Genomic DNA, 24,691 nt, shown 5'->3' on the forward strand with positions numbered 1-24,691 from the left:
AGCCACATGATTGGTGCACCAGATGACATCGCGGTTATCGTACTGTGTTGTAATTTAATCATTGCAAAACAACCCATATCTTTTCAACTGAAGGTGTCTGAACCTGAAACTTCATTGTCAGGATGACAGTGGATTCTGGTAATTGTGGACACAGACATGTATTTATATCAAAATGAATGCTTGTTTTGAGGGTAAATCTAGAAGTTGTTTCACCTCAACACTGTTGATATTTTCAGTGCTGCCCTGTCAAGTCAGCGATTTACTGCAGCAAAGCTGTACAGACTAAGCTAAACATTGAGGTATGATGAGGAACTCATCATACCTCAATGTTGGTTGGTGGTTCAAACCGCCTCTACCGGCAACATGCCGAGGTGTCCCTGAGCAAGACACCTAACCCCAAGTTGCTCCCCGGGCGCTTCGTTGCAGCCCACTGCTCCTCCGGGATGGGTTAAATGCAGAGACATAATTTCCCCATTGTGGGACTAATAAAGGCTTAATTATTATTAACTTACTGGGGAAAAAGGGCTTTAACAATTTGAAAAGGATCCAGTCAGATCTCTTATCTTTCTAAATACTCTCTACAAACCTCAGCTCAAAGAAGCATTTCCTCTGCGGCCATGATGAACTTGTGCAGATGACAGAACTGGTTTTCAGGTGTGAAAAGCAACATGTCAAACCTTTCAAGTTGGCTTAGTGCAACACAAAATCTGAACTAATGCCGTCATGAGCCATTCTATGTGTGAAAAGTCTTGTCGAATGGTTCTTTTGTATGATCATTTTCAGATAAAGCACGCTGGATCTGGAAAAAACGTGCCGGGCTGTTGACAATGTAACACTTGGGCTACAGATGCCGTTGCGGGGCGTGAGAGTAGAAAGGCTGACACTGAAAACGGGTGGCATGTGTGTTCAGATCTGTCTGCACACTAACACTTTGGTTAAGGTGTAGGAAGCAGCCTGGGCATGTCCACACACATATAACAAGATGTTGAAGGATGGAAGGCACATTCTGCAGCCATTTACCTCCACAGTTAAAAGGTTATAGGCTGAGAGACAGCTGTCTCAACCTGCACCTCCACAATGTATGGGTAAAGCACGGCCAGTTTCAAAACAGTGTTTCACCAATGTAATTTGTGCATGAAAAAAACAACTGAAATGTCCATTAAAATATGCATGTAATGTCCTTTTTTAATATGCATTACTGCAGAAGTGGACAATGCCACATTTGTACATGGACATAGAAATACTTTAAATGTACATGCAGGACATTCCTGATGGTTCATGCTTCTCTCACTCTGACTTGAGGCAAGGTGATCACAAACATGCACAAACACATACTCGTCAAGTCCGGCTACTCAAGGTTTTGGTATCGGCACAGCTCTTCCATTACACCCGCGTTGACTTAGTTCTGGATGCATTTTGTCCTACCAGTGGCTAAACACGTGATTGGCAAAACGACGGTAATCATTTGTTATAGAGTTGTGGTTGTAAACCTTTATGGTACCGAGGCACACGCATGCACAACAAATAATTGTTGTATAGCTTTTTAGCAGCTGCGACAGCGACGCAAAGAGTCTGTGAGTGAGTCATCATGGCAAAATGTGGCCCTGGAGACACCTACTGTATCTTGATCTACCACAGAAGCTGTTTTGTGGTACTTTACCGGGTGTTTCTGTCTGTCTGACAGAAGATCTTGTCACCGCGATAGTGTCACAACCAAGTGCAAGAGGCAGTTACAACACTTAACAGGTGTGTAATTGGGAACACAATTATCCCATCGCAAGGTGTTCTCTAGTTCCTATTGTTTCTCTTTGACTTAACTTTAACTATTTAGAAACGGTTCAAATAAAATGTTAAGGATACCTAAATGATGAAGGGCATAAGATAAGATAAGATAAGATAATCCTTTATTAGTCCCACAGCGGGGAAATTTGCAGGATACAGCAGCAGAGAGGATAGTGCAAACAAGAGGAATTAGGGAAAAAAATACAAGATCAAAACAAGTTTTATAAATAAGTAAATAAGTAAAAAAAACTTTAAGAATCCACAATAAGTAAAATAAAATATTATATAAACAGCATACAGGCGAGGTAGAAGTACACCCTTTTTGTTGAGGAGCAAATTGATGCTGCTCGTGTGTTAATTAGGGCCAATCAGTTGTGAAAAATTGATTACTGCACCTTTAACCTGGAGGAGAAAGCATGAAACCCTGCATACTTTAAAGTACTGGTTGTGTTGGTTTGGTTTACAATAGTTGTACAGATTTTGCACTGAATGAGATCATAGAAGTCATCTGTTTTTGTGAAGGATATTAAACGAGGACACTGTGTAACAGATGAAATTGTGAAGCCCTCGGTACACTTCAACAGGAGCCCCCACGCCACCATCTTCATTTTCTAATTTCACAAATGTCGCACAGTGTGTTTGAAGGTAATGACCTTAGTTCACTGTTGTGCTTTGGTGTTCAAAGACGAGCTTGTTGTCAGCCTCCTCTTTGTTACTGCTTGTGTTTTCCACTTGCTCAGCACTAATGATTTCTCCACCTCCACCTGTTTTTCAGAATAATTTAAGGTGGAACGATGAACATTATGTCCCAGTGTAGAACGATGAACAAAAACATACACCCACATACGAGGCAGATCGTGCTTTGTTTTGTATGTTTTCCTCCCTGATTGTGTCCATGCTGGTATTTGTTTTCCTCCTGTCTCTCTCTCTTCTTTCTTGTTTTTTTTTCTTCGTCTGCTGCCTCTGTTTTTCACTGCTTGCTGTTTTTCAGAGCTCTCTCTGTTTACTGTATTTCTCTCTTTATCTCTTTCTTTTTCTGTATGTCTCTTACCAGTATCTCTGTATCATTTTGTCTGTGTGTCTAATTCTGCCTGCATATTTTCTCTGTCTGTCTTTCTGCTTATGTCTTGGGTTGTTGGTTTTCGTCTTATTATGCTCCTCTCTCTATCTGACATACTATTTCTTTTCTCTTTCTTCTTTTCTCTTCCTCTATACCTCTTTCTTTCTGTTTTTTATGTCTCTTCACCCACTCGATTCGTCTCTATTCTGCCACCATCCCTCCTCTGCCTGTCTGTCTTTCAGGCTGTGGCGTCTTTGATATCTTAATGTTTTTGCTGCTTGGCTCTGTTCCAGGAAGTTATGGGAGGCTAAGTGTTTGTACAGCCAATGGCAAGATGAGCTTATAGACGTGATGTATGACACATTACGTGACTGTTTTGGTAAAGAAGCAGCATCGTGCTTCAAGGACACATGCCCTCTACTGCGTGTGCGTGTGCGTGTGTGTGTGTGTGTGTGTGTGTGTGTGTGTGTGTGTGTGTGTGTGTGTGTGTGTGTGTGTGTGTGTGTGTCCGTTGTAAAACAGCAATGAAATCTCAATGCCAAGTTATCTGCTGTCCTTCGCTGCTGCATTGCAAGAAGAACCACTGCCTGTGTGTGTGTGTGTGTGTGTGTGTGTGTGTGTGTGTGTGTGTGTGTGTGTGTGTGTGTGTGTGTGTGTGTGTGTGTGTGTGTGTGTGTGTTGGCCTTGCCACCACGTTAACGCTTTGTGTCCTGGATTTTTTTTTTTTCGCTCCCTTCCTCTCTCTGCAGTTGCCATGGCAATGCACCAAGAGGCTCCATCATGTGTCTGAGCCTGTGACCGCAATTTTTTACAACAGCTCACAAGCACTGGCTTTGTGTGTTTATATTTTTTTTCCCGGCTTAAATTAGCATTTGATCATGTTGCCAGTACCCGCAGGTGACGCTGAATAGGGAGGGTTTGTCGAGCTCGCTTGTCTTAATTAAAGTCTGTGAGATATTGAGTTTTCTTAAGGTGAAGATTCGATTGGGTCATGATAAGAAAATGTTGGATTGATTGAAAATGTCAGCCTTTTTCCCCAGTATGAAGGTACGTCAGAGCTATATTCCCACATCCAAAGCATATCACATATTGTTTTATAGAAGTCCATATATTAAAGGTTTGTGACAGGAGATACCACTAGAGAGAAACAAAATAAAATGAAGGAAATGTCACTCAATTTAAGTAACTATAATCTCCAAGCACAAAAATGTGGACACCTTTGTTGGATTACATTATTACATACACACTGTGGGTGCTGCAGGTGTCCAGCTGGGGTTCCTTTTAGCTTGTGACCCTATAAAACTGAAGGATTTTAGGAGATAAGATCAACCAAAGAGCAATTTTTCCTCTGTTTTTTGAATTTATAATTTTCAGAGGCCTTAAGAGGTAAAGTCATCCAGCAGTTCGCAAGTAACAAAGCAAGGTACAGAGGAACATCTAAAAAATGTATATCATTTTGCACATCGTAAATGACTCTCCTGGCCTCTCAGATTGAGCTTGCAACCCCTTGGGGTGTCCCGACCTTCAGGCTGGGAATCACTGCTCTAAAGGATCCTTTAACAGTAATGAACAAAAATAGACAAAAATAGATTACATGCATGAAATTGTGTAGGAATATCATGTAGCATTTAACATGAAAAATCCGAAAAACGCTCTAGTTATCAGTGTCCTGATACAAGTATAGCACAGAGGCACGTTTGGTGGGTTCGACCCAGAACAGAAACGGTTTCAGTCACGTTCCCAAAACCTCCACAAAAAGCCATGTGTACCACGGCAGCATCCTGAAGCAAAACGATTGCCTGATCAATCATTGTACGACGCCCTGGATAAATGCTCAAAAAGTAGCCAGGCCTGGAGAAAGAGGCAGCCTGGGCTCGGCAGCCTATTTTATGTTTTCTCTCTCATGGGCTCAGTTCCATTTTAGACAAGGAAAAGGAAGTGGAACAAGGCTGTTAAAGGAGAGGACTGACCCTGGAGATGAACCTTGATCAAGTCTAATCTATCGGATACTATATTCTATTATTTATTATTATGTCAATGTCATCAGTCATGTCATGCATTTTAAAGATTCCAGCTACATACTTGTAATACTACATTTTTCCAGGATTTTGGATAGTATCCATTTTTTTTGTGGTGATTCATGCCTGAGGTGTTGGGTGGGTGTTGATCGGTTTAACCTGACTGTCTGTGACCTACAGACAATATCCGCCCGTCGACCAACTGCAGTTATGTTTTGGACTGTGTGCTGATTCAGTATTATCGTTTATGATCACTTCCGTTGATTACATCACAATGAATATCTGTTATTGAGATATCTTGGCTTGTAGTCCTCATCTCAAATGAAAACAATCAGAGCATTAGATCTTCAAATCTTGGAAAAAAATATTTTAAGATACAATTTTGAAATAGCTAAAAACACGAAATAACAATGCATGATTTCTTTTTGTTTTTATCACCTGTTTTTGAATACTTTAGATAATTAATTGATATAAAGATGATCCTGTGGTTATATTATCGCAGTATTTATGATGTCTGCATCGTTGATGCCCAGTCATGATCATTGAGAAGACCTCTTGTGTTGTGCTCTATTGTCAGTCTCAAAGTTTACTTTAGGGAACGCAGGAATTCAATAAATTGTTTTTAGATTAAACTCTACAGAAGTAGTTGTAGATGCAACAAACTTTTTAGACATGAATTGTTGATTGTATTGTTACAAAAATGTAGAAGGGGATTGTCACACACACACAAGCACAAACTTACACACATACACACAAAAAAAACGTCCTGCAACTACGCAAAACTAATAACTGTGTATATAAGCATGTTCTGCGAGAAGGCTTGACCTTCTGCTTGCAGAAAACAAAAAAATAGAAAACACTATTAATAGTATTTTGACCAGAACCTGATTCATATTGTATATTTTTCTCTTTTGATGATTTAATAGTATTGCAGTTAAAACAGGTTCCTTTGGTTGGGATGTCCTTCGTCTTTTTGGACTTTCTGTAGATTAAATATAACTTTCTGTAGTTGCCACCTCCGTTCTTTATTTTATTCAGCAACTCTGACTATTGATGGTCATGCCACCTGTAGTTCTTTTTTTATTTATTCCAAATACAGACACACAAAACGTCCCCTCCTGTGCCTTTTTCTTTCCCTGCATGAAAGACCGGTCTGACCCATTGTATCCAGAGCAGCACATGTAAAAGCTTTCATGAACTCTGTACCGGATGAATCACTGTTGAATGATGCCAGTCAGCAACAAGTTATTAGTTTGATATTAGTCATCTGCACTTAAAACTCAGTCTATTAGTTGCACTGGCTCTGAGTCACAGCAGGAAATACAAAAAAAAAAAAAAGGTGACCTGGTAGGCTTTCCTAACTTTGATCCCACTTTTGTGTTCACAGGCCTGAGACCCAGCAGAAAGCCCCGGTGAGTGCCCCTCCTCCCCCGCCGCCCCCTCCGCCTCCCCCTGAGCCGGCAGGGCCCCCGGAGCCGGAGGAGGAGATCCTGGGCTCCGATGATGAGGAGCAGGAGGACCCCGCGGACTACTGCAAAGGTCAGAGCGACACCTATTAATCTAATCCAGCCCATTTCTTCCACTCTCTACAACTGTCGTACAGAGATCAACAATGTCTCCTCTCTCTGCTTATATCTGTAATTAGTTTCCTAATTTCTCCCTTCACCCTGATTGGTTTGGAGCAGAGTCGTTGTTGCTATCAGTGTGAAACACTCGGTAGTTGTGACATCAGCGTTTTAAGGCTGTTTAGTTGTTGCTAAAAAGAAGTGGCAGTTTAGAGTCCTGCAGTGGTTTTAGGATGCTGTTGGCAGAGAGGTTCATTCTCTTTACACAGCTCCACACAGTTTCAAAATGCAACACCCATTCTGTCAACAAAGGACATCAAACCTCACATGTCATTTGATATCTGCAGGGAAAAAGTAATGCAGCTATAGTGTTTAAAATGTTATTTTGCTGTTAGCATTCTAAATATATTATGAAGTCTTTTAATCATATGAAGGAGTACACCATGACGTTTTGGATACAAATAAAATACAACATTATTTATGTTTACTTTTTTTTAACTGGCCCTTAACAAGTTAAAAAAGCCGCTCTATTAAGATATTTTTAAAGCATAAAAACAAGTTGTAACCCTCTTAGGAGAAGAGCTAAAGTATATTATATATTATGTTAGGAGCTGTATAGTAGCAGCAGTAGTAGTAGTATTATTTGTAGTGTTCCTCATTCACATTATGGACTGCCTACCCTTCTTGTGTCTGTGCTATTTTCCCTAAAATTACTCAATTCACAAAGTTTGTGTTCAATAAAATACACCTACAACAAATGAAACCCTGGCAAGCTACACTCCTCTCTCTGCCAGCTGGTAGTGTCATCGCAGCAACAGCAAAGAGGATTTTTGATTTCCCATTGAGGTAAACATATTCAGCTCCAGGTTGAAGCATTACAAACAATTACTGATTTTTTGTACAAAAGCCCAAAAAATAAAATGGTTGTTTTTGAACATTTTCTTTGAATAACATCACAATCCCATTCTCTTCTGAAAGGGAACTTATCGAGTTTATTATCACAAAGTCGGAATTGCCTTAAGTCATATTGAACCAAATTTACTGATGCACATACACAGTTAAGATGTATGTTTCTTGTCTTAGCCATACTGTTCTGTTCTGAATGCACTGCTGCTATAAAATAAGCAACTGCGCTCACAGTGATATTGGTTTCTCAAAATCATAAGGCTTTGTGGTTGAAACGGATGCAGAATAGATTAAGAATAGCTACAATGTGTATTTAATATTCTATATTAATGTCTCTGACACAGGTGAGGGGCACAATATGTACGAAAAAGGCAGCATGTAAAAGTCTACTATGCATTACATTCTTACCTGGGATGGGGGATTAAATCCCTACAGGTCTGACCTGCATGTATTGAGGACAATTCATATTTGCTCGATACTAAATAATGCAAAATGTCTGCTAGGTCTGCAACTAACAATTATATTTATTTTAATTATTTTATTTGCTTATTAAAAAAAAAGAAAATACCTATCATAATTTCACAGAATTTAATGTCACATCTTCAAATGTTAGTCAAAGTGAGTATTGTGTGTTTAGTGCCTATGCGTTTGAACTTCTTCAGCAATGTAATGACAGCTCACAGATATGGTGACAGCTGCCAGGCAATTGCAATCAGAGCAGCACTGGATAATTAACACAGGTGCAGTCGAGCAGATAGGTGTGTACAAAATTAGGTCTATTGTAAGGAGGCATTGATTTATTTTAGCAAGTGCGTCATAAATAATCAATATCATTGGATAATCAAAAACATTCATATGTTGCTGATTTATTACCCTTTTGTTTAAGAAATCGTTTCAGAATTGATGTTCACATTAAAGGATTTTTTTCATATTCTTCTCGTAGCTTCACTAGATGCTATGTGTAACTAGAAATGTTTGTTCTATTCTTTCCCCTCGCTTCTCCTTTTTCTTTTAATTAATCCACAACGCGCCTCCCCCCCCTCTCATTTTCTGCCTTGTTTGACGTCCCTCCCTCTCTGCTGCTGTCGCTCCACTTCTTACCCACTAATGGATTTCATGTCATTGACTGGTTATCACCAACTGTCGCCTGTAACCTTCATCCTCTCTCTCTTTATCCCTCACAGGAGGGTACCATCCGGTGAAGATCGGGGATTTGTTCAACGGGAGGTACCATGTGATCAGGAAGTTGGGGTGGGGCCACTTCTCCACCGTATGGCTATGCTGGGACATACAGTAAGTCACACACACACACACACACACACACACACACACACACACACACACACACACACACACACACACACACAGTACAGTATAGTAGACTCACAAGATACACACACACACACACACACACACACACACACACACACACACACACACACACACACACACACACACACACACCAGACATGTCATGACCCAGAAAAAGCCCTCGACACACACATACACACAGAGTCTCTTCTTGCAGTCCTTCACTTCACCTTGCTCTCTTTTTCATACACATAAACCACACACACCACACATACACCTGTTTTCCTTAGCTGGGACGTTACCACGACGACGGTTGCAACCAACACCGCTGGCACCAAAGCCATCCTTTTGCACTATAATGTTGTTGCTGTGTTAACATGGCAACCGGGTTGTCAGGATGACGGTATCACCAACCCAGTGTCACCTTTCCCTGACACACACACACACACACACACACACACACACACACACACACACACACACACACACACACACACACACACACACACACACACACACACACACACACTAATTGACTCATGTAACTGGTGTTAATTACTCTAATGGTGGTCATAAACCAGTGAGGTGGAGTTGGGTTACTTAACGCACTCTTTACAGTCAGTCAAAATCCTTGACAAAGGTCATATTCCGTATTTCAATATTAAGACTTGGGTTATCTTCTCTCCTACCTCCTGACATGCATAATTTACAACTTTTGCTGTTTTGGCTCAACCTCATCCTTCTCATAGCATCCTTTTAGGCCACTTTAGGCGGCTGTGACTGTACACTATTTGCTCAGTACCAAACGGCAGACACACACAGTTGGCGACTGTGGTGAACATAGTGGAGCATTTCACAGCTTAAGAGCCGGATATTTGCCGAGGAGTTGGTAGAGACCAAAAACAGAGCTAAAAAAGAGTGAATAAAATTCCTAATAATAACTCCAAATGCATGCTAATTTTGCTCAGTAACTGACAGATGTGTCAAAGAGCAACTATTTACGAACGTGTGTCATATTCACTTAAAAGGTTGATGTGTCAGTGTTATCTTTGTCACTTGTTTCTGCTGCCCTCAAGTGGCCAAAAAAACACAGAAATCTATTATTGCAGGTTTAACGCTTTTGGTAGATTTTCATTTATTTGCATAAGTTATCATATACTTTAAAAAGAATACAGTATTTGTTGCTTTGGAATGAAAAATGTTAATATCTTAAGCTGAAAGATTTGAGGGAGAATGCTCTAAAAAGATGTGTGTATACGGTATTTTATATTTCTCTTGTAAATATCTTATGATATATCTAAATATTTGATAATACAATATTTTGTAAAGAAATTGTTAAAAAAAAGATGACAGCATTGTTTAGTGTACAAGTATCCTGATGATCTGTACAGCAGGTCACATGACTGATCAGTGGACTGTATGTAAGGAAACTTGAAACAGCCTCAGGCACGACCCTGATAGTCAAAACAATTTCAATCAGGAGAGACAAGTGGATGATGACAAGATAAATGTTTATTATAACAGATGATTTGTGATAATAAAGTTTTGACAGAAAGTCTTTGGCGCTAAGATTCTACAGTTAGATTTGTTATCAAGGAGCAATTTTAGAAATAACCACAGGGCGTCAACATGCAAAAGAATAGTCTTCCTGACTGAACTTACTCTAGAGCTTCATTTGGTGAATAAAGGGTTGGGTATTAATGTTAGTTATAAAATGTCATGTTGCCACATTTGCATTTCCAATGGCAGTGTGGGCAGTGTGAACGATAGATGAGCAAATGTGTAATAAAGGCATGGTGGGGAACATTTCATTATATCCTGCACAGATATAAATACACGCATTAATCAGCATTACTGGCTTTAACAGCCATTTAATAAGAAAATGACTGAATGTATCTGTGTTTGTCATTACAGAGTGAAGAACTTTGTGGCGATGAAGGTGGTGAAAAGCGCCCAGCATTACACAGAGACGGCTCTGGATGAGATCAAACTGCTGCGATGTGTGAGAATCTGATTAGTTTGAAGTGTTTTGGGAATCTAATTCTTTACATCTTTTTTTGTTTTGTGCCATTGTTTGTTACCTTTGGCATTAAGTGTTTCCTTTCTTTCTTATCATTCTTTTTTTCTCCATTTCTTCATCCTTTTTTTCATCCTCCTAACATGCCTCCTGTTCTTCCCCTTTTCCTCCCTCCTCACACCTTTCATCTCCGCCACTCTGTTTCTCTGTTAACAAGACACACTAAAGATACACTGGTCATTTATCTTGCATGCTGGCTGCAGAGGACAGTCTTCTTAGAATCATTTTTTCAGCATCTTTATCCCCCACAGCCATCTCCCTTGTCCTCTTCCTTTCCTGCTCTCTTTCCTCTACCTCTCAAGTTCTCCTTCAGGCATCCCATTTCCTTTTTCTTTCCTTTTTTCTTCTGTCGGTCCTGTTTTCGTGTCCTCCTTCTTTCATTTTGTCTTTATATATTCATTCTGTCTTTATCCTACTTCGTCTTCTGTTCCTTCCTGCTGTCATGTTCGATTCATCTCTTTGTCCTCTTGTGCTCCAGGTGAGAGAGAGCGACCCCGGCGACCCCAACAAGGACATGGTGGTTCAGCTGATAGATGATTTCAAGATCTCTGGAGTCAACGGCATACGTATCCCGATCAGAGAAGTGTGTGTTAGCGTGTGTATGTATGTATGTATGTATGTATGTATGTATGTATGTATGTGTGTGTGATTGACAGAAATATGATAATGTGAGTCCTTGACTCTCCGTCCCAGATGTGTGTATGGTGTTTGAAGTGCTGGGTCACCACCTGCTGAAGTGGATTATTAAATCCAACTACCAAGGTCTGCCACTGCCATGTGTCAAGAGCATTATCAAACAGGTAAGGACACACATACACACACACACACACACACACACACACACACACACACACACACACACACACACACACACACACTCTAACGCTGAATGCACTCTTACACAATTTGAATAAATTATGTATCTGACCACTGCAATTGAAAATACATGGATTTTTTTGGGAGAGTGCTTTACAGGTCAGACAAGGTGACTTATTTATGAAAGGTTCAAAATATGAGATTGGGAGCATTTGATTGCCTCTAAACGGCTCTCAACATGGTGCCGCCTGAGCCAGCAGCTTATAGCTAACAGTGCTAAAGAGCGCTAACAGTACAAACTATGGCCAAGGTGCTGACCAGAGCTAACACTGTGAACCTGAGAGGTTAACTACTTTAAAAGTAGGCAAAAATAAAGTTTGTATATCGTGAAACATGAAAGTGTATTTTGTATCTTATTCATGGACTATAAAAGATTGACTTGAGAGGAAATAAGAAAAAAAAGTGGATGAAGAAGTCTAATATATAAAGAGCAAAAGACTGACTCAAAATTCACACCAAATACTTAGGCCTAATAATAATATTACAGCGCATGCTATTGTGCTTTCAGACATTTCCCCCTCAGCCACCTGATGAGCATGTGAAGTCGTTGAGCCGTTTCAGCCGCTGCCAGCAAACCGCCTCTTGAAAGCCAGGCTTAACATGAGTAGAAAATAAATGAGACTGTTCCCCGCTTCAATCTCTAAAGCCTCTGGACGGAAACAAATGAGAGAAACAGCGAAACAAAAAAAACATCAACAGCCTCTCCTCTCTGCCCTCAGAGAACGACAAGCATTAGAAGAACGGTTAATTTGGCTCTGGCAAAGAGAGAAGGAATCAAAGTGGAGGAGATGGAGAAGGAGAGCTGAACAAGGGGCAAAGCCTTGTCTGTATTTTTTAGAGTGTATAAACGCCTAAACAAGAAGTGTGAGCGTGTTGTTCAGCAATGTAATCTGTGTTTATCTGAATGTGTTTGTAGGTACTGCAGGGTCTGGACTACCTCCACACTAAATGTAAAATCATTCACACGGACATCAAGCCAGAGAACATCCTGATGTGTGTCGACGACGCCTTCGTTAGGCGTATGGCCATGGAGGCGACCGAGTGGCAGAAAGCTGGAGCCCCTCCACCGTCTGGATCAGCAGGTAGACGCCCACACTGTGTTTCATTTCAAAGGAAATAGCCCCAACATTTGGGGAAATTTGCTTTCTTGCTGAGATTTGATGATGTCTTCATTCTTTATGCTATGTTAAGAAAGGTAAATATTCTTACCTAGCTCTCTTGAAGAAAGCCAATAAAGATATTTCCTGAAAATATTTCTTAATGTTGCAATTTACATATGTTTTTCCCATAACGTTGCTACTAAGTTAGCTTTTCATTTATTTGATAAATTAAAAGTGAAAGAAAGAAACAAAACAGCAAACCTAAACTCTTTGGCGTAACATCTAATTTTGGCAGTTGCATAGCTCCACAGATACCCAGCATGCATTGAAGTCTGATGGTTTAGTGTTTTATTTATGCAAGATGTGTAGCTTCCTCATAGATATTTTGGTTTGTGGTAAAACGTAGTCTCACATATCCAGACCTAGCTCCACAGCGCTAAAGAAGGGTCTGGCTCCGTACATTATCATTCTTGTGTAGCAGGAGAAAATGCTCAGCCTTGTTTGTATTTCCTTTAAATAACCACAATAGTCTTCGGCAGCGCTTAGAACAGGATGCAGCAACATTAGCTTCAAAATAGATTAAAAGGGAGGAGAATGCTGGCAGAAATAGAGGGCTTAAATAATCTACATCGTTGAGTCAGTTTGGTATCTATAGTAAATGCAAATAAATCTGAATCTTTTTTTGTTTGATATGTTTAAAAAATGAAAAAAAAACTTTCATGTTTAATATCGAAGTGCTCAGTAAAGAAAAAGGATCCACAGAGAAGCCTTTTGTGCCTTCCCAGATTTTTGCTTTTTCATCTCCCTTCACCAAGTTCCTCCACTGAAAGAAAAAATCAAGTTCTTAACAAAACAAACTCGGCATGAACCCTGTCCTCCAGTTGAACCCCCGACTTGAGCTGTCAATTGCTTGCATCAGCGGATGGAGTCTCTTTGAGCCTTAGGGAAACCAATTATACTGCCTACATTTCTACACAAATAGTCAGGCGCACAACCATCAACTGTCAAAACAGATGGCTCGGTGGTGGTGTTGATTACAGAGGCACATAACATACATAAAATATTTTAAAGCATTAACATAAGTGCACCACTTGTGTCATATGACATTAGTGATGTGTTTCAGAAAAGATTGAAGGTACGTAGGATTATTGCACTTGCTGAGCTGCTTAGCTGGAAACCCTCAGAAAATGACACTAAAATTAGTTAATCCTAAAAAGAATATTTTTGCACCACTTTGTCAGTTGAGCGTGCATAGTAAGACACCATTTATGCAAAATGTGAAAGATTGATCGTATTTAATTTGGAAATATGTTTGGAAATGGGCTCAAACCTGCTAATATTTATATATATATTACGTTTCACCGTACTGCAAGTTTATTATCCACATTTTGATTGGTGTCAGATGATTGAGGTTAGATAATACTGTACTCTAAAGGAGCTACATTCTCCGGCATGAGTAGAATAAGGCATTAATATTATGGATCTGGGACAAGCGAATAAGCCTGTGGGAGTGTGCCATTGTCTCACTTCACCTACAGATTCTGTATGTATGGGAACATGTACAAAACCTAACGATCTCTTTTCCAGGCGAGCGGCGTATTGAACGCGGTGTGAACTCTCTTGTGTGACGGATTGATGTGGGTGAAACATTAAAGCCTCTGATTGTTGTTGTTTTTCTTTATGTTTGTCAGTTAGCACAGCCCCCCAGCTGAAACCGGTGAGTACAACAGATGTGAGTATGAAATGAGAGGATTGCACACACACACAAACATAAACACACATACATAAAATATAAAGTAAGGATAGAAATTCACACCATTTGGTGTTAATTCCTCATCAGAAAACCCTTAATAAGAACATGCTGTTGCTGTCCTGTGAAAACTATGCATCCCCAAAACATCAATTTATCTTAAATCTTTTGTATTGTTTTGTTATTTAATATTTAGGACAAATAAAGCAACAATCATAGTTAAAGTTAAAAAAAAATACATTCTTTTTTATGTTATTATTAAGAGTTAGACACTCCAAACCTCACAATTGTTTATAAATCTAAGATAAAAAAAAAGTAAAACCTAAAGCAGAACTTTTTTTGTTAATGTACAGTATGTTCCTGTCACTGACAGTAAGAAGCTGATAGGGTTTTAAGAAAAGTTTTCTCAATTTATAAAGCAACACTTAATCAAAAATCGAAATATTTTGAGATATGTGATAGATGATATGCTCTTTTTAAAATGTACTAATATTTATTATCAATAAATAGTAGAATTGTTTGCGGACATTACTTAGAAATCACAACCCACAATTTCAATAAATATCAAAACTTGTTATCCCTTGAATACCTCGTATTCATTGATTTCTTCGCTTCTCTCCTCCCTCTCCCTCTCTGTTTTTTATTGTCCCAGGTGGGGAAGATCTCCAAGAACAAGAAGAAGAAGCTGAAGAAGAAGCAGAAGCGGCAGGCAGAGCTGCTGGAGAGGCGGATGCTTGAGATCGAGGCTCTGGAGAGGGAGGCGGAGAAGAAGGAGGAGAGAGCCAAAGACGGGGGAGAGAAAGGGGAGAACGACAGCGACCGGTCTTCCCCCCTGCAGCCGCCGCCACCGCATCTGGGCCCCAGCATGGCTCTGGGAGAGAGCGACGAGGATGATGACGACGACGACGATGGGGAAGACGAGGAGGAGGAGGGAGGAGAGAGGGAGAGGGAGAGAGAGAGGGACAGAGAGAGAGAGAGGGAGAGGCCCATCAGGTTGACTAATCATACATGTGAGTCACATCAAGTTTTTCCCCGTGTTAAGTGCTGTTGTTCTAACAAAGGATAGAAATATCACTTTATTCAAATCTGATATCAAGAATATATGCGGTCCATCTTTTTGTGATGAAGACAGGAAGATGCATGAGTTTGGATAATTGATATGTATTTTAAGACCAGACCTTGTGGTCTATTGGTTAATGGTGATCTGGGGAGTTTTTTGTAAACAAGCAAATGTTACCTTAATACATTGAGTGTATCCTTAAGCTCTAACAAAAGTGCATTTCTTCATTGCACAACAATGGTACATACATTGTCTTAACAAGCATTACAGAGCATTACTAAATATTAATATAATAATGGCTTCATCAGTTTTCAAAAAGCCCATCTTGGTTGAATCTTATCTTTGATTCCTGTCTCCTTGTAGGAATCCAAGTGTATTTTATTTTGCATTAAAGTCACCAGTAAAGTATTTATTGTTCATTTAACATAATTGACACTTAGACATTTGTATCAAGTGCATTTAACTAAACACTAAAATGCATTGTGAAAGATATTGTGGGCAACATGTGTAGGTTAGGTTGCTCTTTTTACTGTATTTAGGTTGCCAATAACTATAACGGTGATTCTTCTTATGCAAAGATCTGCAGCATGAGTGAGCGAGTGAGCGAGTGAGTGAGTGTACAGTATGTAAGTCTGTGCAGTCTGTCTGTGAATGAATAGGAGGTGAAGCGGCTCCAAACGCTCTGCCCACGCTGATCCCACTGAGTATGGGAGGCTAGGCTGATTCACAAAAAAAAGAAAAAAACCTGTCTATCTCCGTCTCCCTCCTCCACCTTCTGTCTCTTCACCATCTGTTTCTTTCATTCTCCTTTTCTCTCGTTTGCCTCCTTCGCTCCAATCTCTTTTCATGCTTTTTTACTCACTGCCTACACCGTCTTTGATTGCGTTTTTGTATTTCCTTCCCACCCACTTCCCCTCTTAACCGTTTTTTCTTCCGCTCTCTCCATGTAAGGCGCGGCGCCTCCCCAGGAGCAGAGCGAGGCACCCCACATCTCGGATGATGACCCTGATGATGAAGAGGTGGAGGAGGAGGAGGAGGAGGAGGAGGAGGAGGAGGAGGAGGTGCCCACGCCTCCCGCTGAAAAAGATAGCCCCAATCCCCCAACCACAGGGGAAGGAAATGTAGATCCAACACAAGCAGAGGTAGAGGACAAGGAGGGGGAGGAGGAGGAGGAGGGATTAAAAGCTGCAGAGGCTGAGAATGAGGCGGAGGAGAAGGCAGAGGAGGAGGAGGAGGAGGAGGAAGAAGAAGAAGAGGAGGACGAGGAGGAGGAGGAAGAGGAGGAGGAGAAAGACACTGAAAGAGTGGAGAATGAGACACAGGAGCCAAAGAGTGAAAGCAAAACAGAGGAGGAGGCAGTGGTAGACGAAGAGGAGTCAAAGGAGCAGGATGGGGAGGATGAGGAGGACGAGGATGATGATGATGAGGAGGAAGACGAGGAGGATGATGAGGAAGACGAGGACGACGGCACGACCACGGAACTCCTCAAGAACCCCACCTCCCCCGTCAAACCCCAAAACAACAAGAGCAATTCGGCCAAAACCAACGGTCACATTTTGTTGGGATCTGAGGGACTGAAACCGAACCCCTGTAATCCTCCGCCCCCCTCGCCGACCCCCGAGACTCTCATCTGCCCCCTGGTGGAGTCTGAGCTCAGCTACACGGACAGGGACCACTCTCTCAGCTCCGCCTTTGAGATGCACAACGGCGAGCAGGGCGAGCTGGGGCTGACCAACGGGGGCAGTGAACGCCACGGGGCCATCATGCCTCTCTTCCCCGACTTGCCCCTCGATCCTGTGCCGGGAAACCCCATTTCCATTGGAACAGTAGACATTGGAGCAGGCCCGTCACCCAACAGCCCCACCGCTGACCGCAGTCGTACTGTGTCGTCCTCAAGCACGGGAGACACACCCAAAGGTGAGACTGTAAGGTTAATGTATATCCACCCATTTACAAACACCAAAAGATTATTTTCACATATATTTGCTGATTTTTAATCTAAAGAAACCCATAACGGACTCCAAACGTGTTCAATATGTAGGTGAAAATAGTTGTACGTTCCTTGACTGTTATAGGTGACATTCTATTTTTGACACTACATAATGTTTCCACCAAAATGTCTAAAGAAAATAGTAACAAAAAAAAGTTTTGATGATACTAGCTAGATAATCAGCACAAATGAACAATACTTTTATGATTTTTGTGGGTTAAATGAAATTCACAAAGATTGTGCTACACCACCACAAAGGTAAAGGTGGACTAGTGATGATGATTTGTTAGCAATCGTTTTTTTTAAGATATAAAGATATAAAAGCTTCAAAATCACAGGTAGAATGTTTACTTAAGTATTTAATATTGTTAGACAAAACGTTAAAATACTGTATCTTAAGCTTGTGTTAACCACAGACATTACTTCAGGCACCAAACCAAAAAAACTATTTGTTCTCAACAATCTGTTTTCTTTAAAAGGAGGAAACTAGAAGTGCAAAAATGAAAACTAATTTCCAGGTTTTAAGACTCATTCCTGCAACACTCTATTGACTCCAATGGTAACTATCAGAAAAGGAGCAAAACCGAATAGTATACTATATTTTTCATGTGTTACATTATGTTCAGCAATTCCACTCCCTCAAAGAATCTATATAGTATAAAGCCAGAGTTTGAGTGGTGCTTAGCTTAGCTTAATATCTCTATTAAAAGGACTGTCTGAGCCGTCATCACTTAGAAGTTAACTACAGTTGGTGGATTCTTAACTGACACACACATACATGCGTGCATGTTTAAATTTATGTAAAACTGCTGCCACATACTAAATCTCACAAAAGGCTTTAAGGCAGCGTAACACATGTGTTAGTGAAAAAATAACACACAGACACTTCCCTGTAGTAGAGGGTAGCTCATGGAAGTGCTCAGGGCTTAAACCTCAGCTGTTTTATCCTTATTCCAACTGAGACACTTAAATGACACCTCAACTCCTTAAGTACACTTAAGCTCATTCAAGTCCTTACACTAAAACTATCATTCCAACACCTTTCATTGCTTAAACTATATTTTGCATTGTTTATCCCTCAATGCTTTTTAGCTCCCGACTGTTCAGTTGCTAAAAGTTAATTCACACCTTCCAGCAAATCAGAATCCAGAATTAGGTTTATGGTATGATATAATTATCACATGAATTAATCGTGTTAAATATATTATAATAATAATAATTTGAAGATACTGATTGTCACGACATGTTATTTCATTGTCTTAGTCTCATAATCACAGATTTTGGCTGGAATTTATTTTAATTTTATTACCTTTAATTTTAAAATGCCCTTTTATCAAAAGTCAGTTTTTATTTTATAATAGCATTTTTTCCAGTTACACTTTTATTACATTTTTAAATGTCAATTAGAAGCAAAAAATAAAATACAAATAAATTATAATAAAACTGTATCAAAAAAGATAAGTACTAATTATGATGAAAATACTCATACTAATGATTTGAATGTGAATCATTTCTTAAAAAATGACACAATTTATAGTTCATTAATATATTTTACATACTTTATTCATGTGATTATTTATTTAAAAATGTCTTTTTTTTATTTATGATATTGAACACTTTGGTGATTCATAATCCATGATGACAATACGTTTGGATAGAGTTGATACCGTCTGTCAATTATTTTCATCTGTAATTATCAGCTTTTTCATATTGAACAAACACATGATTTAATGCTGTCTGATTTATGCTTCCCTTTTTCCAAAGTCTCTATAGAAAGGGAAATTTCAAGCATAATGATTATGAATTTAGATCGTAGATGAGTTAACAGCAGAACATTCTTAACTTGTTTCAATTTTCTTCTGTCGTATACGTTATCGCTGCCTGGGAAGCTAATCCAGTTGCTCATTATTACGTTTTATCGTCCACATATCTACCTCTGGGTATTATAAATGACTCATCGCCACCATTACTCATCCACCCACAGCCTTCATTTTATTATCTTTAACTTTGTCTCTAACTTTCTAGCTCTAGTGTCACTCTAAATAGGTCATCAGGAGTTAGGAATGGATTCCTTGTGAACCCCTGGTCTATGATAAATGTCTATTAGTACATCACGGTGTGTAAACTCTTCTTATCTATACTTAATGTATGTGTTAACTCTGTTCTTTTTCTCACTCCATCCCCTCCCAGTCAGGGCCAGAGCTGCAGATCTCCTGATCAACCCACTCGACCCGCGCAACTCCGAGTCTATTCGAGTCAAAATCGCTGATCTTGGAAATGCCTGCTGGGTGGTAAGACACAGTATTCTGGATGGACATTTGACGTTACTTGATATGACAATTTTTTTTTAAAGTTTGAAATGGTTATTGACATTCAGACTGCACAAAATCCAGTTTGACATATCCATTGATGCAGGGATGACGTATGATGATGTATTTTTGTAGGCCAACCCCGGAAGTTAGCATCGCACAGAAAATAAACTCTGGCAAACACAAGTTCTGAAGATAATCTGTACTAATTAACACCATTTTTAAGATTTTTTAAGCATTAATGCAATCGGCCGAAGTAAAAAGCTAACGTTGGGTTATAAACGAAGTACACCACGGTCGCATGAGTGAGTGTACACAAGAGGCCGTAAAGGCGGACTTGTCATTTAGCCATTTGTGAGCAACCACCTTTTTAAAGACGCACATCCAAAGTTCATGAGAGAGGTATTTAATGACGTATTTTATATAGTAGAACAAAACATTAAAATCTAAACAAAAACCCATTAAAAAAACATTTTAATTTAAGAAGAGGAAACCAGAGGTGCAAAAATGCTGACTAATTTCATGGTTTTAGGACTCATTTCGCAGCGATCTCTTTGGTTCTAGTAGTTTGTGATGGTGGATTTAGCATGTTTTGCATAAACCATTTTATTTGGTTCTGTCTGAGGATCTAGTTTGTCCTCTCTCCGGAGTTTTTCTGCAGTTATTAACCAATAAAATTGCAATCCAGAAAGACTGGAATCACAGCTGCCTTTAATTTTTTTTATTAACATTTCGATCAACTACAGATCTTGCTCTGGCAAAAAAAAACAAAGGAACTAATGAGGGATATATATGACAAAATGAGTGGCGACATCATTCATTTCATTCAGATTAATTTAAGTAATAAGGTGGGTGCCATAGCTTAACAAGACACTAGGGGGCAACAAGAGTCATTGTTGGTAATTTCTTTCTCTCCTCTCCTCTCCTCTCCTCTCCTCTCCCTGTCCTCTCTCCTCTCCTCTCCTCTCATGGATACAGCACAAGCACTTTACAGAGGACATCCAGACGAGACAGTACCGTTCCATTGAAGTCCTGATAGGAGCTGGTTACAGCACCCCTGCAGACATCTGGAGTACTGCCTGCATGGTGAGGACACAAACATATACACAGTACAATCCACACATATGTACTTCCTTTTAAATCATACACACATACATATTCAGTATAGACTCGTGGACAGTATACTGTGTTTGGTCTCTTGCAGGCCTTTGAGCTGGCTACTGGAGATTACTTGTTTGAGCCCCACTCTGGGGAGGACTACTCCCGTGATGAGGGTGAGTATTTAGATCTTTATGAAGTACACACACACACACACTAGATTTCCAAACAGAAAACTTCTCATGGGAAAGTATTCCACAGGGGAAACATGTCTGAATATTGTATGTTAGGACTGTAGTCTTCATCTGCAATATTTTCTAGATATCGACTTGAGCTTCTGGGGAGGGGAAATGTTTAATGTACCACAGTATTACAAAAGCAAAGTGTCTTAAATATCTTATGAACTGTTCTAATTATAGAATGTAATAGGTTTAATGTATTATCATATGAACATTTGTGTCGGTGCATGCATTATTTAACCTCAATTCAATTTATAGAATACCTCCATTGTTCAGATGCATTGCTGCTCTAAAATGTAGTGATGCAGTCACAGCTTCATATTCACAAAACTTTTAGTTAGCGTTCAAATTGAAGTTTATCATACCGTGTTTATTTGCTTATCTATGGTATTAAAAATACGGACATAAGTTAGTTTGTGTGTCAGTTTAAGATAGAGACAGGAGAAGTCTGGCACCTTCAGTATATTTCAAAATTATATTTTTTGTTTTATTTATCTTCTCATTCCTTCAAACGTCATAATGTATAATAATGATAATAATATACAAGGAAACATGATCTTTTCTGAGACTGTTATACAGCGAAAATCTCATACTGTTACAACCCTACTTTTATTAATTGAGCAGAAACTGAGTACAGATTTTGTGTTACAACATTTTTCTTTTAATCACCAGTATTTGACATTGCTTATTGTACAATATGAGGAGTTTTAAGCATGCTCTGTTGTTGCCAGAAAGCATGCCATCTATATAAAAGAGGGACTATTGTTTCAAACTATGCATCTGAGCAATGGAAAGAAATGTGATGGATCAATACCAGTTGTATTGTAACTTTATAGAAAAATAGCCCCAGTGAGCTTAGTTTAAACTATAGCCATCCCTCTCCCCAAATCCCCCTATCCACTGTCAACTGTAAATCCTGTCCTTTTATTCTGCTGATATGCCTCCACTCATCTTCACCCTGCTCAGCTCACATAAACTCCTGTCATTGTGCTTAATGTCTAGACTTTTGTAACATAACAGAACAGTTTCCAAGAAACTGTAAAATGGTGACAGTTAGTAACTGAAGCATGAGAGCCACATTAGCCAGTTACTGTATCCTGTGAGTATATGTGCATCTATAACCTGGTCACATGTTACTCTGTCAAGCTATAAGTCCCTTTATCTGCACCGTCATCCTCACCTCTGTCCCTCCATCTCTCTCTGATCTTTGACCAGCTCATTGTGTTATTTTTTCTCATTGCATGTGACACAAAGTTAACCTCATTTTGCACGTTTTGCGAAGGCAATAAGCTAGAGTCAGTTTTATCATGACGTACTGATGACATTACACCTTCCGATCTCCATCTTTTGAGGCCAAATTGAAAATCTAGCTTTGCGTTTCAGGTCATTCGATTCTGAATCTGAATGCATGTGACTTTCATTCCAACGCTGATCACTTGATTTCGTCACCTCTGCTGTGGAGGCACAGCTCACTAACACAGGTTTCTCTCCTTTACTGTCTGTGACTGTCTCTTTTTATTCCTCCCCGACCCCTCTGTGATCTCTTCTACCCGTCACTTCCTGTCCATGTTTTGATTTTCCTACCCACAATCCCCCCCTCTTTGCATTTCCTTTACATTTTACTTTCATCTCTCCCTCTCTTACATTTAAGTTTCCCCTTCCTTGTTGTTACCATTTCTCTCTTTTGCATCCCCTCTTTTTTTTCCCCCTCATTCCTTTCCCTTTTTCCTCCCCCCTCTCTCCTCCCTCCCCCACCTCCCTCTCTCCTCCATAGACCATATAGCCCACATCATAGAGCTGCTGGGCTGTATTCCGAGGCACTTTGCGCTCTCCGGAAAATATTCCCGGGAGTTCTTCAACCGAAGAGGTAGCGCTGGCGAAAGAGCTGGTGGGACTGGGACACACAGATGTCTGTAATGGACAGACATGGACACTAGCTAACAGTCGCCATACACACTTGAAGTTTATGTTGCTTTGGATTTGATTTTGGGAAGAATTGGATGCAAATTTTGTCCGAAAACAGTGAGAACAATCTTATAAAATCCCCTCCACTTCAAGGTGTTATGTAGCGGTGTGTCCATGCAGCGCCCCTAAAGGCAGCAGTGTGTGTCAGTCCCATGCAGCCAGTCGTGTTGACGTGTGTGTGTGCATGCTGTAATGATGAACCGTGCCTGTTCCCTCTGTGATGTATGTGGTGGTGGGCAGACCACATCGCTCTGATCATGGAGCTCCTTGGGAAGGTCCCACGGAAAGTGTTCGCTGCCGGGAAGTACAGCCGAGAGTTTTTCTCCAAGAAAGGTAAACGACACCGTGGTTGGTTAGGAGTAGGTTAGCTGTAGTGGAGGAGGAACCGCATAGAGGTCTTCAGATCAAGAACTTTGTGTAGTAAAGTTTGTAGTACTGCCACAGTATTATGAATTAAAGCTGGTCAGATGGTTAATTATAAGTTGTCAATCACAGCAGAACTTAATACTGTGAATATTTATAGGGCTGGGCGTTGATTAATTATTGTAGTTTAGTGATATTAATTGGTATTATATCATCATGATTTGATCACATTGTATTTCAGTTTCAGGCCTTCAGGTTTATGTTACGTTTTGGTCTCCTGTAACGTGCTCTCTTGAAAAGGGACAAGCATTCTCAAATATAATCACAAAAAAAATTGTTTTGTTAAACACATTTTAAGTTTTTTCAGATTTAAAGTAAAACAGTAGTACACAGTTTGTTGATTTGAATATCAATTTAAATATATATTTTTAATGTTTTTCTTCTAATTTTTCCATGTTGTTACTAAATACATAGAAACCTTTTTGGAAAATATTCTTATAAGTATTTCAACTTTATCACCCATCTGTTTTCGTAATTGACATTTAAATACTTCAGATACGAAAATAATCGTCAAATTAATCAATTACTTTCTGTAAAGCAGCAAAATCGTCAAATGAATTCACTACAATCAGAAGTTACTTTTCTAAATAATCAGAAAAATGTAATATCTTCAGGAAACCAACAAAAGATAGTCAGATATTTTGCCTTCTTAATCAGCAGTTAAATATTGTGAAAACAACCAAATAAACCTGGAAGTAGTTAAGTGAGCAAAAGCCTCCACACTTTAAAGAAGAGGCAGTCTACTCTGGTAATAACATTATAATAGTAATACTAGAAATAACTATGATAGCAAAGTCCTACATACAGCAAGGCTTTACCTCACTGCCTCTAAGGTCTTATACACCCTCTTCTGATGCCGCTCATCTTTGAGCCCGGTAAGTGTGTGGATCTATGTTTGGTACAGCTGATAACCCCATGAACTCTCTCATTTATTCTCTTTTTTCCCCCCTTTCTCTCGATCTCTTTCCCTTTCTGCTCAAATATTCTTCATAATGTGCCATGAGACCTGAATATTCTGCCTTTGATGTTGTCTCTATCTGAGGTCTGAGCCTGCACTCGATGTCTCAATGTTCTCCCTTTTATCCCGTGGCGCTCCGTTAATCTGGTCTGACTTTCTCGCTCCGTCTCTCTGGGCTTCTCCTGTCTGCCACGCTGCCTTAGT

The 24,691-nt window shown here is 39.8% G+C and overlaps 1 protein-coding gene across 1 annotated transcript in view; it reads left to right on the forward strand.

Annotated features, from left to right (window-relative positions):
* srpk2 (SRSF protein kinase 2) overlaps window positions 1–24,691 on the forward strand; it is a 63,724-nt gene that overhangs the window by 35,122 nt on the left and 3,911 nt on the right. The window contains exons 3-16 of the mRNA XM_054619264.1: window positions 6,248–6,399; window positions 8,516–8,624; window positions 10,557–10,644; window positions 11,198–11,285; window positions 11,413–11,519; window positions 12,512–12,677; window positions 14,387–14,427; window positions 15,098–15,455; window positions 16,457–17,422; window positions 19,686–19,786; window positions 20,783–20,890; window positions 21,009–21,078; window positions 22,916–23,008; window positions 23,347–23,439. Of these exons, the coding sequence (XP_054475239.1) occupies window positions 6,248–6,399; window positions 8,516–8,624; window positions 10,557–10,644; window positions 11,198–11,285; window positions 11,413–11,519; window positions 12,512–12,677; window positions 14,387–14,427; window positions 15,098–15,455; window positions 16,457–17,422; window positions 19,686–19,786; window positions 20,783–20,890; window positions 21,009–21,078; window positions 22,916–23,008; window positions 23,347–23,439 (2,540 nt within the window). The remainder of the gene's footprint in view (window positions 1–6,247; window positions 6,400–8,515; window positions 8,625–10,556; window positions 10,645–11,197; window positions 11,286–11,412; window positions 11,520–12,511; window positions 12,678–14,386; window positions 14,428–15,097; window positions 15,456–16,456; window positions 17,423–19,685; window positions 19,787–20,782; window positions 20,891–21,008; window positions 21,079–22,915; window positions 23,009–23,346; window positions 23,440–24,691) is intronic.

Source organism: Anoplopoma fimbria, chromosome 19, assembly GCF_027596085.1.
Source record: "Anoplopoma fimbria isolate UVic2021 breed Golden Eagle Sablefish chromosome 19, Afim_UVic_2022, whole genome shotgun sequence".
Lineage (NCBI taxonomy): Eukaryota > Metazoa > Chordata > Actinopteri > Perciformes > Anoplopomatidae > Anoplopoma > Anoplopoma fimbria.